The sequence below is a fragment of the Diabrotica virgifera genome, chromosome 8 (assembly GCF_917563875.1).
Source record: "Diabrotica virgifera virgifera chromosome 8, PGI_DIABVI_V3a".
Classification (NCBI taxonomy): domain Eukaryota; kingdom Metazoa; phylum Arthropoda; class Insecta; order Coleoptera; family Chrysomelidae; genus Diabrotica; species Diabrotica virgifera.
In genome coordinates this window covers 219,588,897-219,606,458 of record NC_065450.1, presented here as the reverse complement: position 1 = coordinate 219,606,458, position 17,562 = coordinate 219,588,897, and the positions used below count along the sequence as shown (strand labels likewise).

General features: G+C 34.8%; 1 protein-coding gene across 1 annotated transcript; it reads left to right on the top strand.

Moving 5' to 3' along the window:
• The first annotated feature begins 1,227 nt into the window (after positions 1-1,227).
• LOC114336252 (protein piccolo-like) lies at positions 1,228-16,542 on the top strand. The gene is made up of 2 exons (XM_028286585.2): positions 1,228-1,345; positions 11,168-16,542. The coding sequence occupies exons 1-2, from the start codon at positions 1,273-1,275 to the stop codon at positions 16,540-16,542; spliced, it is 5,448 nt and encodes a 1,815-aa protein (XP_028142386.2). The 5' UTR covers positions 1,228-1,272.
• The last annotated feature ends 1,020 nt before the right edge of the window (positions 16,543-17,562 follow it).

Genomic DNA, 17,562 nt, shown 5'->3' with positions numbered 1-17,562 from the left:
AGTAGATATAAGACTGCGAAGCAAAATTTACCTTTGAAAAACAATATCTTCAGTAGTCAGAAACTTAAAAATAAGCCTTTTTATGTTTTATTGCAAAATGGGAAATAAGACCTTTTATTTAGGACTAGGTACGTATATGAGAACAAAAGTCACATAAAAATATGTTGTTCTATTCTGATGCAGTATGAGAACACGCTTTCTCGCTATTTAAAAAATTAATAGGCCAACAAATAAATAGGTGGATCAAACGGGACATAAAAAACTGTATCCCATTTTATCCAACTTATAAGTGTCCCGTTTTGTCCAACTTAAACATTTTTCAAAACAAAAATGGCTCCTGCCTAAACGTGAAAGTAAAATGAGATAGACTACACATGAGAATATTCTTTAATGAGTGCTTAATTAAATGTAATAGTCACCGGAATTAAATGTTTAGATATGTAGGCAATATAATGTAGAAAACAGCGCACTTAAAAGTACAAAGTACCGAAAAAATAGGGTCAAAGAATTCTAAATACAACAACTTTTCATCAAATAATGGCATCGAGGTAAAACGAACTGAGAATGTTAAAATGACGACTGAGAACAAGGTTTCGTCGTTGTCCGATTGATAGCAGCACTAGTTGGGTCTCTAGGCTAGGTATCCCGTTTTATCCGACTATCCCGTTTTATCCAACTCTCCCCTACTTTTAAAGTTATAATCAAAAAACGAAGAAAAAATTCCAATTTTTCCTTTATTTTTTGACATTTTGATTATTTAAACAATGTTCCGGGCCTTTTTGAGTGGGAGAATAACTCAATTGTTATTATTTGAGCCATTTCCAAGCAATTTCTGCAAAAAAATTTGAGTCACCTCTTAACGCCCATCTCAAAACAGATGCGCCCTGGACTATATGCTTATTGTTAGAATATCAGTTTTTATTCTAATTTCAACATAGTGATCTGCGATTATATTTATAAGTATCAAGATTCCTTCGTACCTACACCCTACACCCTTACTACTATCGATAATGTCAGCTCTAATCAAGCAAAAAACTAATGAACCAAAACCGAAACAATTACGGTATCATACAAATTTACGTACATGCAAATAAATAATGCATTTGTAACACAAACGGTATATTTACAGCGATAAATTCTTTGCCATCCAACCTGTTTCTTCTCGCGTATTTTTTATTTGCTTTATTGTGCCAAGCCGCGTGTGCCAATAGTTCTTTGACTTCTTTAACAATCAGTTCGGATTTTACTGTCGCTGTCGCTAAAGTCAAAAAGATGGAATTTCCCTTGATTTTATACTGTTGGTGGTTGTTGTTTTTGTGCGTTGAAACTACAAATAATAATTTAGGTGAGTCTATTTTTACAAGACAACAAAGTTCTATCAATTAGTTGATTAATATTTTGCTAAATGTACAAAAACATAAATAAACAAAATGAGTTAAACTAAGCTAAAGACAGAAACACGGCTGGTCCATATCGACATTCTTCTTCTTCTTTAAGTGCTGTCTTCTTAGCGATTCTTAGGTTGGCGATGACTTCTGCAAAGTCTTCTATATTTTGGGTTTTTCTTATTAAAGTTTGTTAAATATTGTTCGTCCGCTATAACTTTTCCCATGCGTCACGATTCATTTTCAAACAAATTAAGTCAAAACATAAAGTGAAACGAACGTCGATGTGTACATACATTTTGTATACTGTATACGATATATACAGGGTGTAACAAAAATACAGGTCATAAATTTAATCGCATATTTTGGGACCAAAAATAGTTCGATTGAACCTAACTTACCTTAGTACAAATGTGCACGGAAAAAAAGTTACAGCCCTTTGAAGTTACAAAATGAAAATCGATTTTTTCCAATATATTAGAGAACTATTAGAGATTGAGAAAACTATTAGAGATTTTTTATTGAAAATGGACATGTGGTATTCTTATGGCAGTAGTATTTTACCTAGGAAAAATTGATAATGAAATTTGGACACCCCATAAAAAGTTTATGGGGGTTTGGTTCCTTTAAACCCCCCCAAACTTTTGTGCACGTTGCAATTTAATTATTATTGTAGCGCCATTAGTCAAACACAAGTTTTTAAAAAATTTTTTGTCTCTTAGTACTTTTTACAAAAGTCAGTTTTTATCGAGATATTTGAATATTTGGCAAATCCACCACATATTTGTATATGGTAAAGTACGATTATGGAGACTTGGTAATAATATGAAAATTTATTTATGATTTACATTTTTAAGTATATTTTGAACCATATTAAAAAAGAAGCCACATCTCGATAAAAGATGCTTTATCAAAAAAATACAAAGAGGCAAAAAAGTTTTAAAAACACTGTGTTTAACTAATGGTAGTAATAACATTTGGGGGGTTTAAAGGAACAAAACCCTCATAAAATTTTTATGTAAACATATTAAAAAAGAAGCCGCAACTCGATAAAAACTGCCTTATCGAAAAAATACTAAGAGACAAAAAAGTTTGAAAAACATTGAATTGAACTAATGGCAGCACAATAATAATTTATTTGGAACGAACACATAAGTTTGGAGAGGTTTAAGGGAACAAAACCCCCATAAAATTTTTATGGGGTGCACAAATTTCACTATAATTTTTCTTTAACATGTTTTTTCTATAAGAAATTTCATTTTCAACAAAAAATCTCTAATGGTTTTCGATATATTCAAAAAAAATCGATTTTCATTTTGTAACTTCAAAGGGCTGTAACTTCTTTTGTGTGCATATTTGTACTAAGGTAAGTTAGGTTCATTCGAACTATTTGTGGTCCTATAATATGTGGTTTAATTTATGACCTGTATTTTTGTTACACCCTGTATACTACACACATCGGCGTACGTTTCACTTTATGTTTTGACTTAATTTGTTTGAAAATGAATCGTGACACATGGGAAAAGTTATAGCGGACGAACAATACCTGTGTATACTTAATAAAGTTATACCTGTCGTGTTTAAATATGTGTCCACGATAAGATGTTTTACGTTTCTTGACAATTTCTCTAAGTCCACGTCCTCTATTCAAGATTTCTTCATTTCTAACGCGGTTGGTCCATGGAATTTGCAGCATACCTACGACGAAATACTCGCATCACAAAGCTCTCTAAGGCCGATGCCGCACTGCAGAAAGTTTGGTAGGATGGTGGATGGTAGATACCTGCCTGGCGACCATCCAGCTAGAATACTTATACCACGAATAACAAAACGACGGTAGCCGCAGTGGCTTCCCACTACCATCTAACCATCCGGTGATTCGCCAGGCGTCTATCCATCCATATCAGTTGTGTTTGATATTCCGTCCGGGTAGCCTGGCTATGGAGGAAAGCGTAATAAGTGCTGTGTATAAAAGAAGGGCAATTTGGTACCCAGCAGACCCACTATGTGACGAACCATGGCTTAAAATATATGTTTTATTTATTCTTTGCAGTGGCATTGAAAAAATCCAATATTCAAATCAGGTGAATTTAAAAAACAATTTGTACCTTTAAGTCGATTTTTCTCCACTTTCTGAAAAGCGTAGTTGGTGAGTTTAACCTCTAATAGGACGATATGCTAAAAAACAAACCCAATGTAACGTAACAAATGAAACAAACGATTCCTCAGCAGTCAGTTGAATACTGATTTCTGACTTCATTTCAGTCTTTCACTGCGTCCAGGTTGCAGCGCCCCTCCACCATCAACCTTTAAAATCCACCCTCCAAGCGACCATCTTAGCATCCTGCAGTGCGGCATCGGCTTAAACGTTGTAACGAGCTGACTGTTAACGTCCAAGCTACCACGCCGTGTAATAGTACACTAAATACATAACACTTTATCATGTGGTACCTTAGGGACAGATCAAGATTGCGAGCAGTGAAAAACTGTCGCAAATTTAAGAAGGTGTTTCTTGCATGTTCTATTCTACATTTAACCTCTTGATCTTGGTCTAAGGTTTCATGTATCCAACATCCTAGGTACTTAAACTTTTTCACTTGTTCAACGAGGCTGTTGTTATCTAGTATGTTTATAACTGGTGTGTGCTTTTTTGAAATTACCACTGTTTTAGTTGTTTACATTCACCTTAAGGCCATGTAGTGCTCCTTCTCGCACTACTTTGGTTAACATAATTTGTAGTTCTTCTTCACTGCCAACAATCAGTACTGTATCATCGGCGTACCTGATGTTGTTCACGATTTTTCCATTGACTTTTATTCCTTCTTGTGCTTCATCTAGAGCTCCTGCAAATATTTCCTCTGTGTACAAGTTGAATAATAATGGTCATAGTATACAACCATGTCTAATTCCTCTTTGGATGTTTGTGGTTGCAGTATTCCCCATTTCGCTTCTAACAGAGGCGTTTTGGTTCCAGTAGAGTTCCTATTAGCTGATCATGTTTGACTTTGTTAAAAGCCTTTTCATAGTCTATAAAGCACAAGTAGACATCATTTTATTGATCCCGACACTTTTGCATAAGAACAATGAAACTGAACAAAGCTTCTCGAGTTCCCATACCGTTTCGAAAGCCAAATTGTTCCGGACCTATATCTTCTTCGCATTTTTTGTAAATTCTGTTATGGACATATCGACATAAGTGTCATATTAGTTAAAATAGCGGTTTTTGTATCATTTGCCAGTATTTTTTGACGTCAATTATATGTTTTTATATTATGATAATAACGATGTAAATTTTTGACGTAACTTGCTTCACTGGCCAGATTTACTAATGTATGGAGATCTTGAAAATTTTGTATCTGATGTCGTCTATTATTTGTAATTTTATTGTCAGCGTATCTAATATTTTTGATTACTTCTCCGCCTAGTCTTAGTCTCTCTTCTCTGTTACCCAAAATCTCTCTAAAAATTTCTTTACAGTATAGATTAATAAGACTGGGTGACAGAACACAACCCTGTCGTACTCCACGTTTGATGGGTAGTTTAAGTACGACTATCTCCAATTTACAAAACAGAGGAGCTTCTTGGAGAATATCAAAGTGGTTTTAGGCCTGTAGTGCAGTCACTGAAGGTTTTCACCTCCGATTTCGTTGAACCTCCATCGATTTTCATGAAAATTGGTGAGTAATTAGAGGATACTTCAAGGAACAAAGGTGATATACTGCCAACTTGTGCTTTTACCCTGGTGGTGGATGCCACCCCTTCTCGGGGGTGAAAATTATTTTATTAAAAATAATACCATAAGTCGATAGAGGGACAAATTATAAGCAAAATTTGTTATATAAAGTTATTAAAATAAATCAACATTTTTTGAGTTATTAAAGACCAAAGATTTTATTTTTTCTTAAAAAAATGCATGTTTTAAATCGGTTTTTCACGTATAAATCAAAAACTATAAGCTTTTACAAAAAAGTTATTATTACTGAAATTGAAGATAATAAAAAATTGAATACATTCCTTATATAAAGAAATAAACTAATGTTAGTTCAAAGTGAGTTATTGGTAATTGAATATGTATTTTTTTCGACGAGTACTCAAATCTCAGTATTTAAGCTTAAATAACGGGAAAACGGTTATGTATAAAATATTCCTGCTAAACATTTGTCAAAGTACTTCGGAATACCTATCAACTGAGCTTCAGAACAAGGTAATAGCGTCAAAATTAAGCAAGTTATAATGAAAATAAAATAACCGTTTCGATTTTTTTAGGAAAAAGTAAAAAATAAAACTTAGGCCATTTCCACAAAAATCAAAATTTATAGTAATCCTTATAAGAACTTCTTTATATTAGCATAATTAATGTTTTCGATAATTTTGACCGGTGTAGAATGCATATTTTTGAAAGAAAGATTTAATTTAAAAAATCATAATTTTTAAAATTATTGTAATTCTCATATTCTTTTGGTAATAACTCCAAAAATACTCAATATATGTAAAAAATTATGTATAACCAAATTTTAGTTTTTTCTGTGCCAAATATTTTACCTGTTTTACTATTTCTATAGAGTAAAAAATGACCGAGATAGAAACGTTTAAATCTTAAATTTTGCTGTGGGAACCCTGCAACCGGCGTCATTTAACCTTTTATTTTTTAAAAAAGGAAAGGGGTTTAAAAGATTAGGTTTAACGTGCTTAAATAGCACGTGGAATTAACTTTCAAAGAGTTTTTAGTTGAACCTGATATCATAAAAAGTAACGGAGTTATTAAAAAAAAACAATAACATTTTTTGGAAAAAATTTTAAAAGATAAATTTTGAAAAAATTTTGGAGCGTAAATTTTAACGCTATTAACATGTTTGGGGGCTCATTTGTTAGATATTTTTAAGTACTTTGACAAATGTTTAATAAGTTTATGTTATAAAATGCATCAATTTCCCGTTATTTCAGCTTGAATACTTAGAGTTTTTTACTCGCCGAAAAAAATATACATTCAATTACCTATAACTCACTTTTAGTTAACAGTAATAGGTTTTTCTAGTAAGGGGTTTATTTCGTTTTTATTAGCTTTAATTTTGATAATAATAACTTTTTTGTAAAAACTTACACTTTTTAAGTTATTGATGAAAAATTGGTTAAAAACATGCATTTTTCTCAAGACAAATTAAAATCTTTGATCTTTAATAACTCAAAAAGTTTTGCTTTATTTTAATAACTTTATATAACAAATTTTGCTTGAAATTTGTCCCTCTATCGAATTTTGGGGTTAATTTTAATAAAATAGTTTTCACCCCCGAGAAGGGGTGGCATCCACCCCCAGCGTAAAAGCACAAGTTGGCACCATGTCACCTTTTTTCCTTGAGATATCCTCTAACCACTCACCAATTTTCATGCAAATATATGGAGGTTCAACGAAATCGGAGGTAATAGCTCATATCCACCTTCAGTGACTCCACTACTATTCGATAAACAACAGACCAGATCTTTGTGCTAAGGCAGGGGTTCCCAATCTTCTAACAACTGCGTACCACTGAAATATTTTGAAAATTTTGGCGTACCACCAAACACCGGGATGGAAACATGACGAGGAAGGAAGCCTCCTGATCCTCTTTGTTTAGAAATATCTACTAAATTATTTCTAATTCTAATTCTTCTCGGTGTATGACACAATGTGTATTTCGGCATTCAGGAGCAATTATCTTTATTTTTGCTGCTAGCCCTGTCAATTTACCTGACATATGAGTTCCTCTCTGGTGTATGATTCAAGTGGTTTGCAGAACAAAAACTCTTCTATAACTTCTTTATAAAAATCAAATCGTAAAAATGCGAGTAGCTGTGCTATGTTTGTTCTATATACAAAAAAAGAAGATTCTCTTTTAAAAAAATTCGATCAGCTTACCAACCGCATCAGAGTGCTTTGTGTGTTGGTTCGAAAGCGTTTCGAAACAAGCAACCCATTGAGGAATAGGATTGTCACTATTTTTTGTGCCACACTTCATTAAAAAACCACACTGTAGTTTTCGTGGTATTTCCAATTGGCCTGCGGTATGGTTTTTAACTCTATCCTTGGAAGTTCCAGGGTTCACCAAAAACTACTTCATATGTTAATATGGAAGCACAACAACTGCACTGGCACATTCGCAGACAGAGGTCCAGCGTAATCGCTTGATTCACAGACGTGACGCGTACCACCTGAAATCTTCTCGCGTACCACCAGTGGTACGCGTACCACCGGTTGGGAACCCCTGCCAAATACTGGAAAAAACCAATGAATTCAATATCGGCACATACCATCTTTTCTTAGATTTAAAATCGGCCTATGAGAGTGTCCTAAGAAATAAATTGTATGAAGCCATGGATGAATTCCACATCCCTGATAAACGGATAAGATTGGTTAAAGCTACAACGCGTAGCTACAATCGTAGCCCAACTCATGTTGGGCTGCGACAGGGAGATGCGCTGGCGTGTCTCCTTTTCAACATAGCTCTGAAAGGCGGTCAGAGATGCCCGAATAGACAACAGAGGAAATATTTTTAATAAATCATCTCAAATTTTGGCATATCAAGATGACGTGGACCTAGTTGCCCGCACAACATGCAAGCTAGAAGAAATATATACCACCTTCTCAAATGCCTCAAAAATATGGGCCTGCAAGTAAACGAGGAGAAAACTAAGATGACGACATCAACACCCAACAATAGAGCCAGAAACATAGGTCACCAATTCACGGTTGATAACTTTACCTTTGAAGTGGTGGACAAATTCGCATACTTAGGCTCCCTGATCACCAAGGAGAACGTCATGACAGAAGAAATCAATCGAAGGATAATCCTAGTAAACAAATGCTATTTTGAACTAAGTAGACTTATGAGAAGCAGAAACTTAAGACAAAAAACAAATTATAATCATTATACAAAACCCTTATACACGCAGTGTTGACATATGGATCGGAGACATGGACCATCTCCAAGGCAGATGAAAACCTTCTGCTTATATTTGAACGAAGGATCCTGAGAGGAATATTCGGTAGCATCTGTGGAAATGGTGTTTGGAGGAGGAGGTATAACTACGAGGTATACCACAGATATAAACATATATTTGGTGGTAAAGACGTAGTATCTCTTATAAGAATAGGAAGACTAAGTTGGGTAGGACATCTAGCAAGATCACAGCAGAACAACCCTTTTAGAAGAATCTTTATGTTACAACCTGTGGGAAGTAGAAATAGGTGTAGGCCAAAACTCAGATGGAAGGATGGTGTAGATAAGGATGGGAGAAAAATAGGCGCAGCAAACTGGCAACGGTTGGCAATGGATAGAACTGACTGGCGTCACCATTGATGATGATTAGAGCTCGGGAAATATGCAAAATGCATATTAAGTGCATATTTGCATATTTTGGATAAATTTTGTAAGTGCATATGCATTTATTAAAATTGCATATTTTTAGACTTTTTTGCATGTTTTGCATAGATGCATTTTAAAGAGAAATGAGAAGTCCCAGATCTAAATAATAAATCTGAAAATTCTCGTGGAACCACTTTCTGGTAACATCCTTTCTCTGCCTTTTACAATTTTTAAGGCGACGAATAAAGGAGACGGAGCAGACTCTACAATATGCAATGCAGTCACATTTTGTTAGTGAAAACATTTTGTTATTGTTAGGTGATGCTGCGCCATATGACCAAAAGTGGACAACATTTAAAAATATTTTTTCAAATTTATTACTTGTCTAGAGCACGCTTCTGCTACAAATAGAGTAGCAGGAGGCTACAAACTCTAAGGATGGAATTTCCAATGATTAATACCCTTCTATCAAAAATAAAAACATAATTTTAAAAGCCCTTCTGTCAGTATAGGTGTATAAAGATCGTTTACCTAAAGTGCCTTTACCACCTGAATTTGTGATAACTAGATGGAGAACATGGTTAAATTCTGTAAATTTCATAACCGATATTTTGAAGGAATTAGAGACGTCAATTTGTAGTTTAGATGTAGACGTAACTCAGGTGGTATGAAAAATGTGTGGATGTTTGAAAAAAACCGTTATTAAAAAGTAATTTGACACATATCCAATCCAAACCAATTTTGTAAATATTGCTTAGCCAATTACTAAATTAGAACAGCGAAACATTTATTTAGACCAAAGTATTGAAATTATCAATTCATTAAATGAAATAATTAAACACCTTGGTGAAACCAACAAAATGTATCAAAAATTCTGCACGGCGTTAAAGAAAAATGAGGAATATCACAAAATAATTAAAAAAATATTATTATGATGGGGAAATGTGAAGATAATTTAATTTTATAGGTAGAACCCTCAATTAAACAATATTTTAAGTAAGCTTCTTTAACTTCATGTGAAGTAGAAATAATTTTTTCCGTGTATGCTTAAACAATTACAATCAGATATACCTACGGCTGTTTTTCCGTAGAAAATTTAGAAAACGTTTAATAATGTACAGTTTTAATAATAATTGTAATAATAAATAATAAAGAATGATGATAAATATAAAGAATAAATGAATATAATGATGTAGGTTATAGAAATTTCAATAAATATTTTTTATGACTTTAGCATAAAATAAATATTTTTTTTTATTTAGCTTAAATGCCTCGACAGTCCATTGGCATCAAATAAATAATTAAATACCTTCAAAACAAGGATTACCGTATTGTTTATTTATATGCATTAAATGCATAAAAGCATACTTAAGTGCATATTTCAACTGTTTTTTGTGCATATTTTAGGGTTTTTTAAGTGCATATTTCCCGAGCTCTAATGATGATGATCTCCAATTTGGATAAAGGTTACTTGATTATAATATAAGTATTTTAACAGTCTTATATCATAGCGCCTAGTGGTCAAGTCCTGCTGATCGCAGAAAATCGAAAAGTGTATCTTGTTGTACTCAGTCGAATGCCTTCTTGAAGTCGATAACTAAAACATAAACGTTCTTTCGCAACTTACAACTTTTCTGTAAGAGAACACGCATATACAATATATTGCCTTTTTTCAAAACCAAATTTCTTATTACCCATTCTACTTTTGCACAGAAGGAATACTCGGTTTTGCATGATTCGTAAAAGTATCTTAAGTATGTTGCTTATTAAACTGATTAGTCTAGAATAGCTTCATTTGGTGAGCCTGCTTTTCTTTGATAATGTTAAAAATAGTGACTCCAACCAATCATCTGGTAGGTAGGTAGGTAGGTAATGTGTAAATGGTTAAGTATACTGACTTTTACTTTCAGTATACTGGGAGCTCTGTCTAACTGGTTGTCACAGATGGTATGTGTATGTGCAGCATTTTTTCGACAAGCATTATCAAAAAGGTCACTGACATATTTTTCCCATTCTTTGCACTATTGTTCGTGATCACAAATTTTTCCATTATAGCTAAAACGCCAAAGCTGTTTGGTCAGTAAGAGAAAATGAAAATATATTACATCACTGCACCATAAAAATTAAAAATGTTCTATTTATTATCTTAATTTCATGCAGCTTAGATATATAATTTAATTGTACCAATATATATATTTCATCAATTTGCATTTTATTATCCTAATAAATGACTGACAAAATATAAATTTAATCGCAGCATAGTTATAGATTTCCATTATGTCAAATCATCTTTTGCTATTTTTTAAATATTTTTATAAAAAAACAATCATTGAATTTATTTATGTATTTATTTATTTATTTAGTTATTTATTTATTTATTTATTTATATATTTATTTTTTGTTTTTTGCCCGATTTTGTTTTTATAAAGAATTTATTTTTAGTTGAAGAGATTGTGCTGCCTTCAAAGAAATCATCAGAGTTCCCATATATAACAAACAACACTATTAATGAGGGAATTAACCAGATAATATCTCCAGTTACTCCTGCAGCAGTACCAGCAGCTTCATCAACAGAAATACCAGTAAATATTAGGCTACCAGTTCCAGAAAAGAAGCATCAAAAAGAAATTTTGGATTTGAGCATTATTAATACTGATTCTCCTGAAGTACAAGCAGAAACATCTTGGACCACAGAAAACTCTTACATTACTACCACAATAGGTAAAAATTCGAAATTCACGGTCTTATCTGAACTAGAAACAACTATTTTACCTGCAGATAATATAAAAAATTTCAATGAAGGTACAAATTTGATTCACGATAAAAACGACTCCCATCTTACCGAAGTGCAAATATCTTCACTACAATCTTACAATTCTACTAATAAAAATGTTAAAACGTCTCAAGAGACAATAGTAACTTATAAATTGAACAATATTTTAAATACATCTGATTCTACCTCGTCAGAAAGTCTAATATCCAATTTGACTGGATTAAAAACAACTGCAGTACCAAATACAACGTCAGGAATCATTTTATCTAATAGATTTGAAAATCACAATTTTTTGGATATCCCAATTAACTCCCAATTTAATAACATATTCTCGTCACTTAAAAATACTCTACGGGTAGCCCAGAGACCTAGTTTTGCCGGTTTAGGTACAACTCCACCTCCAAGGATAAAACCAGGAAAGCCTTGGCCTGCTAGACCTGAGGACTATCCTAATTATTATCCTGCAACTACCACAAACCATCAGCTTATTACAAATAGACCACAAAATACTCAGTCAGTCAATCCACAGTTTAACCAACCATTTTCCAATCCGACAATTAGCATTATTCAAGCACAGCAAAGACCAAGCTTTGCTGGACTTGGAACAACTGCACCTCCCAGAATAAAACCAGGAAAACCTTGGCCAGCTAGACCTGTGGATTATCCGAATTATACAACACATACTACGAACGACCAACTTGTTACTAATCGACCACATTATACTCAGTCGATAATTCCACAATTTAACAAACCATCTTCCAATCCTACAATTCCAGTAACTCAATCTCAACAGCGCCCAAGCTTTGCTGGACTAGGAACAACTGCGCCACCAAGAGTGAAACCAGGAAAACCTTGGCCTGCTAGACCCGAGGACTATCCTAATTATTATACTACTAAACAGCAAGATCCTTTCAATACACAACAAGTAATGGAATTCTTCAATACACAGTATAACCTCACATCTTCTCATTATGAAGTTAGTGTAACTTCATCAGGCCAGAGACCTAGTTTTGCTGGATTAGGGACAACTGCACCACCACCAAGGGTGAAACCTGGAAAGCCTTGGCCAGCTAGCGCTGAAGGTTATACTAATGTTTCTTTAATTACTCTGGAAAATCCAGAGCTTATTAATCCACCGTTTAGTAATCCTTCTTCTGATTCAGCTCCTAGTTTAAATCAATCAGATCCTAGACCTAGTTTTGCTGGACTAGGGACAACTCCACCACCAAGGATAAAACCAGGAAAACCTTGGCCAGCTAGGCCAGAAGATTATGCTAACTTTTCTTCAGTTGCTACTACACATGATCAAATTGTTACTAATAGACCTGAAAATCCAGAGCTTATTAATCCACCGTCCAATAATCCTTCTTCTAATTCACTTCCTAGTTTAGCACAATCAGATCCTAGGCCTAGTTTTGCTGGACTAGGGACAACTCCACCACCAAGAATAAAACCAGGAAAACCTTGGCCAGCTAGGCCTGAAGATTATGCTAACTTTTCTTCAGTTACTACTACAAATAATCAAATTGTTAATAATAGACCTGAAATTCCAGGGCTTATTAATCCACCGTTCAATAACCCTTCTTCTAATTCAGTTCCTAGTTTAGCACAATCAGACCCTAGGCCTAGTTTTGCTGGACTAGGGACAACTCCACCACCAAGAATAAAACCAGGAAAACCTTGGCCAGCTAGGCCTGAAGATTATGCTAACTTTTCTTCAGTTACTACTACAAATAATCAAATTGTTAATAATAGACCTGAAATTCCAGGGCTTATTAATCCACCGTTCAATAATCCTTCTTCTAATTCAGTTCCTAGTTTAGCACAATCAGATCCTAGGCCTAGTTTTGCTGGACTAGGGACAACTCCACCACCAAGAATAAAACCAGGAAAACCTTGGCCAGCTAGGCCTGAAGATTATGCTAACTTTTCTTCAGTTACTACTACAAATGATCAAATTGTTAATAATAAACCTGACAATGCAGGGCTTATTAATCCACCGTCCAATAATCCTTCTTCTAATTCAGTTTTTAGTTTAGTTCAATCAGACCCTAGGCCTAGTTTTGCTGGACTAGGGACAACTCCACCACCAAGGATAAAACCAGGAAAACCTTGGCCAGCTAGGCCTGAAGATTATGCAAACTTTTCTTCAGTTACTACTACAAATAATCAAATTGTTAATAATAGACCTGAAATTCCAGGGCTTATTAATCCACCGTTCAATAATCCTTCTTCTAATTCAGTTCCTAGTTTAGCACAATCAGACCCTAGGCCTAGTTTTGCTGGAATAGGGACAACTCCACCACCAAGAATAAAACCAGGAAAACCTTGGCCAGCTAGGCCTGAAGATTATGCTAACTTTTCTTCGGTTACTACTACAAATGATCAAATTGTTAATAATAAACCTGAAAATCCAGGGCTTATTAATCCGTCGTCCAATAGTCCTTCTTCTAATTCAGTTCCTAGTTTAGCACAATCAGACCCTAGGCCTAGTTTTGCTGGACTAGGGACAACTCCACCACCAAGAATAAAACCAGGAAAACCTTGGCCAGCTAGGCCTGAAGATTATGCTAACTTTTCTTCAGTTACTACTACAAATGATCAAATTGTTACTAATAGACCTGAAAATACAGAGCTTATTAATCCACCGTCCAATAATCCTTCTTCTAATTCACTTCCTAGTTTAGCACAATCAGATCCTAGGCCTAGTTTTGCTGGACTAGGGACAACTTCACCACCAAGAATAAAACCAGGAAAACCTTGGCCAGCTAGGCCTGAAGATTATGTTAACTTTTCTTCAGTTGCTACTACACATGATCAAATTGATACTAATAAACCTGACAATCCAGAGCTTACTAATTCACCGTCCAATAACCCTTCTTCTAATTCAGTTCCTAGTTTAGCACAATCAGACCCTAGGCCTAGTTTTGCTGGACTAGGGACAACTCCACTACCAAGAATAAAACCAGGAAAACCTTGGCCAGCTAGGCCTGAAGATTATGCTAACTTTTCTTCAGTTACTACTACAAATGATCAAATTGTTAATAATAGACCTGAAAATCCAGAGCCTATTAATCCACCGTTCAATAACCCTTCTTCTAATTCAGTTCCTAGTTTACCTCAATCAGACCCTAGGCCTAGTTTTGCTGGACTAGGGACAACTCCACCACCAAGAATAAAACCAGGAAAACCTTGGCCAGCTAGGCCTGAAGATTATGCTAACTTTTCTTCAGTTACTACTACAAATGATCAAATTGTTAATAATAGACCCGAAAATCCAGCACTTATTAATCCACCGTCCAATAATCCTTCTTCTAATTCAGTTCCTAGTTTAGCTCAATCAGACCCTAGGCCTAGTTTTGCTGGACTAGGGACAACTCCACCACCAAGAATAAAACCAGGAAAACCTTGGCCAGCTAGGCCTGAAGATTATGCTAATTTTTCTTCAGTTACTACTACAAATGATCAAATTGTTAATAATAGACCCGAAAATCCAGCACTTATTAATCCACCGTCCAATAATCCTTCTTCTAATTCAGTTCCTAGTTTAGCTCAATCAGACCCTAGGCCTAGTTTTGCTGGACTAGGGACAACTCCACCACCAAGAATAAAACCAGGAAAACCTTGGCCAGCTAGGCCTGAAGATTATGCTAATTTTTCTTCAGTTACTACTACAAATGATCAAATTGTTAATAATAGACCTGAAAATCCAGGGCTTATTAATCCACCGTCCAATAATCCTTCTTCTAATTCAGTTCCTAGTTTAGCTCAATCAGACCCTAGGCCTAGTTTTGGTGGACTAGGGACAACTCCACCACCAAGAATAAAACCAGGAAAACCTTGGCCAGCTAGGCCTGAAGATTATGCTAATTTTTCTTCAGTTACTACTACAAATGATCAAATTGTTAATAACAGAACTGAAAATTCAGGGCTGATTAATACACCGTCCAATAATTCTTTTTCTAATTCAGTTCCTAGTTTACCTCAATCAGACCCTAGGCCTAGTTTTGCTGGACTAGGGACAACTCCACCACCAAGGATAAAACCAGGAAAACCTTGGCCAGCTAGGCCTGAAGATTATGCTAACTTTTCTTCAGTTACTACTACAAATGATCAAATTGTTAATAATAGACCTGAAAATCCAGAGCCTATTAATCCACCGTTCAATAACCCTTCTTCTAATTCAGTTCCTAGTTTACCTCAATCAGACCCTAGGCCTAGTTTTGCTGGACTAGGGACAACTCCACCACCAAGAATAAAACCAGGAAAACCTTGGCCAGCTAGGCCTGAAGATTATGCTAACTTTTCTTCAGTTACTACTACAAATGATCAAATTGTTAATAATAGACCCGAAAATCCAGCACTTATTAATCCACCGTCCAATAATCCTTCTTCTAATTCAGTTCCTAGTTTAGCTCAATCAGACCCTAGGCCTAGTTTTGCTGGACTAGGGACAACTCCACCACCAAGAATAAAACCAGGAAAACCTTGGCCAGCTAGGCCTGAAGATTATGCTAATTTTTCTTCAGTTACTACTACAAATGATCAAATTGTTAATAATAGACCTGAAAATCCAGGGCTTATTAATTCACTGTCCAATAATCCTTCTTCTAATTCAGTTCCTAGTTTAGCACAATCAGACCCTAGGCCTAGTTTTGCTGGACTAGGAACAACTCCACCGCCAAGGATAAAACCGGGAAAGCCTTGGCCAGCTAGGCCTGAAGACCATGCTGGCTTTTCTTCGATTACCACTACAAATTATCAAATTGTTACCAGTAGACCTGAACATCCAGAGCTCGTCAATCCACCGTTCAAAAGCCCTTCTTCTGATTCCGATAGCTTAACCCAATCAGATCCAAGACCTAGTTTTACTGGACTAGAAACAACACCACCACCAAAAGTGAAATCAGGAAAGTCTTGGCCTCCTGCTACTTCTGTTATTACCACACATAACCAAATTGTTACTAGTAGCTCCGAAGATCCTGAACTCATCAATCTACCATTTAATAACAACCCTTCTGAGCCTACTGTTAATCTTATTTAATCAGACCAGAGACCTAGCTTTGCTGGACTTAGAACAACTTCAGCACCAAGAGTGAAACCAGAAAAGCACTGGCCTACTAGACCTGTGGATGATCCTAATTATTACCTAGATGCCACTGGAAATAATCAAATTACTGCAGAAATGGGAATTGGTCAAAATACATTAGCAAGTACAGTTTTTAGTAACAATCCATCAGATGGACCAGTAACCAACACATCACCAAAAACCAAAAATGGAGAGCCTTGGCCAACTACGTCACAAGATTATTTACATGGGTCTAAACGGATGACAAGCACAATACCAATTATTGCTATATTAAAAAGCGCATTAAAATTTTCACTTTAACCAACTCAGGGGTCCAGTTCTGCAAAGTTAGATATGACGACATCACCAAGACACAAACTTGCTGGATCTGAATCAATTATTTAAAAAAAAATCTGAACATTTTAACATTTTTAATTTGTTTACTTCACAAATAAAAAATATGAAAATGTCTTTGTATAATATTATTTACCTTACTGAGATTTATGTTTTATTTTTATAATTAATTCTCCTTAGAGTTACTCCTTCTATAGGAAGCTGGAAATTCTTTTTCTGCTGCTTCATGATTCGGATTACGTCTTTCAGTTTGACTCCATCAAACGCTTTTGTGAAATTCACGAAGGATATGAAAAAGGGCTTGTTGAACTGTATAGACATCTCTACTAGTTGGCATAATATGAAGGTAGCGTCGGCTGTAGATCTGTTGGTTCTGAATCCTTGGTGATCTTCTGATATGCTTACGGTGTAAGTTAATTTTTGTGATAAAATTTTTGGGGTACCATTTTGATTTAGAGAGATTGGTTGAGGGATTACATCAAAATAATTTCCCCGTAAGACGTGAATACGTTTATTATGCTTTACTAAATGCTCTTTTAAAATCAATAAAGCATATGTGTAAGTATCTTCATATCTATATATCTTAGAATTGACAGTCATACTGAACAATACCTCTGGTGTTCCATTTCTATTTCTGAATAA

Coding starts and splice junctions, on each gene's coding strand:
- LOC114336252 (XM_028286585.2), top strand. CDS start 1,273: ATGGAATTTCCCTTGATTTTATACTGTTGGTGGTTGTTGTTTTTGTGC. Junction 1,346..11,167: donor AACTACAAATAATAATTTAG/GTGAGTCTATTT, acceptor ATTTATTTTTAG/TTGAAGAGATTGTGCTGCCT.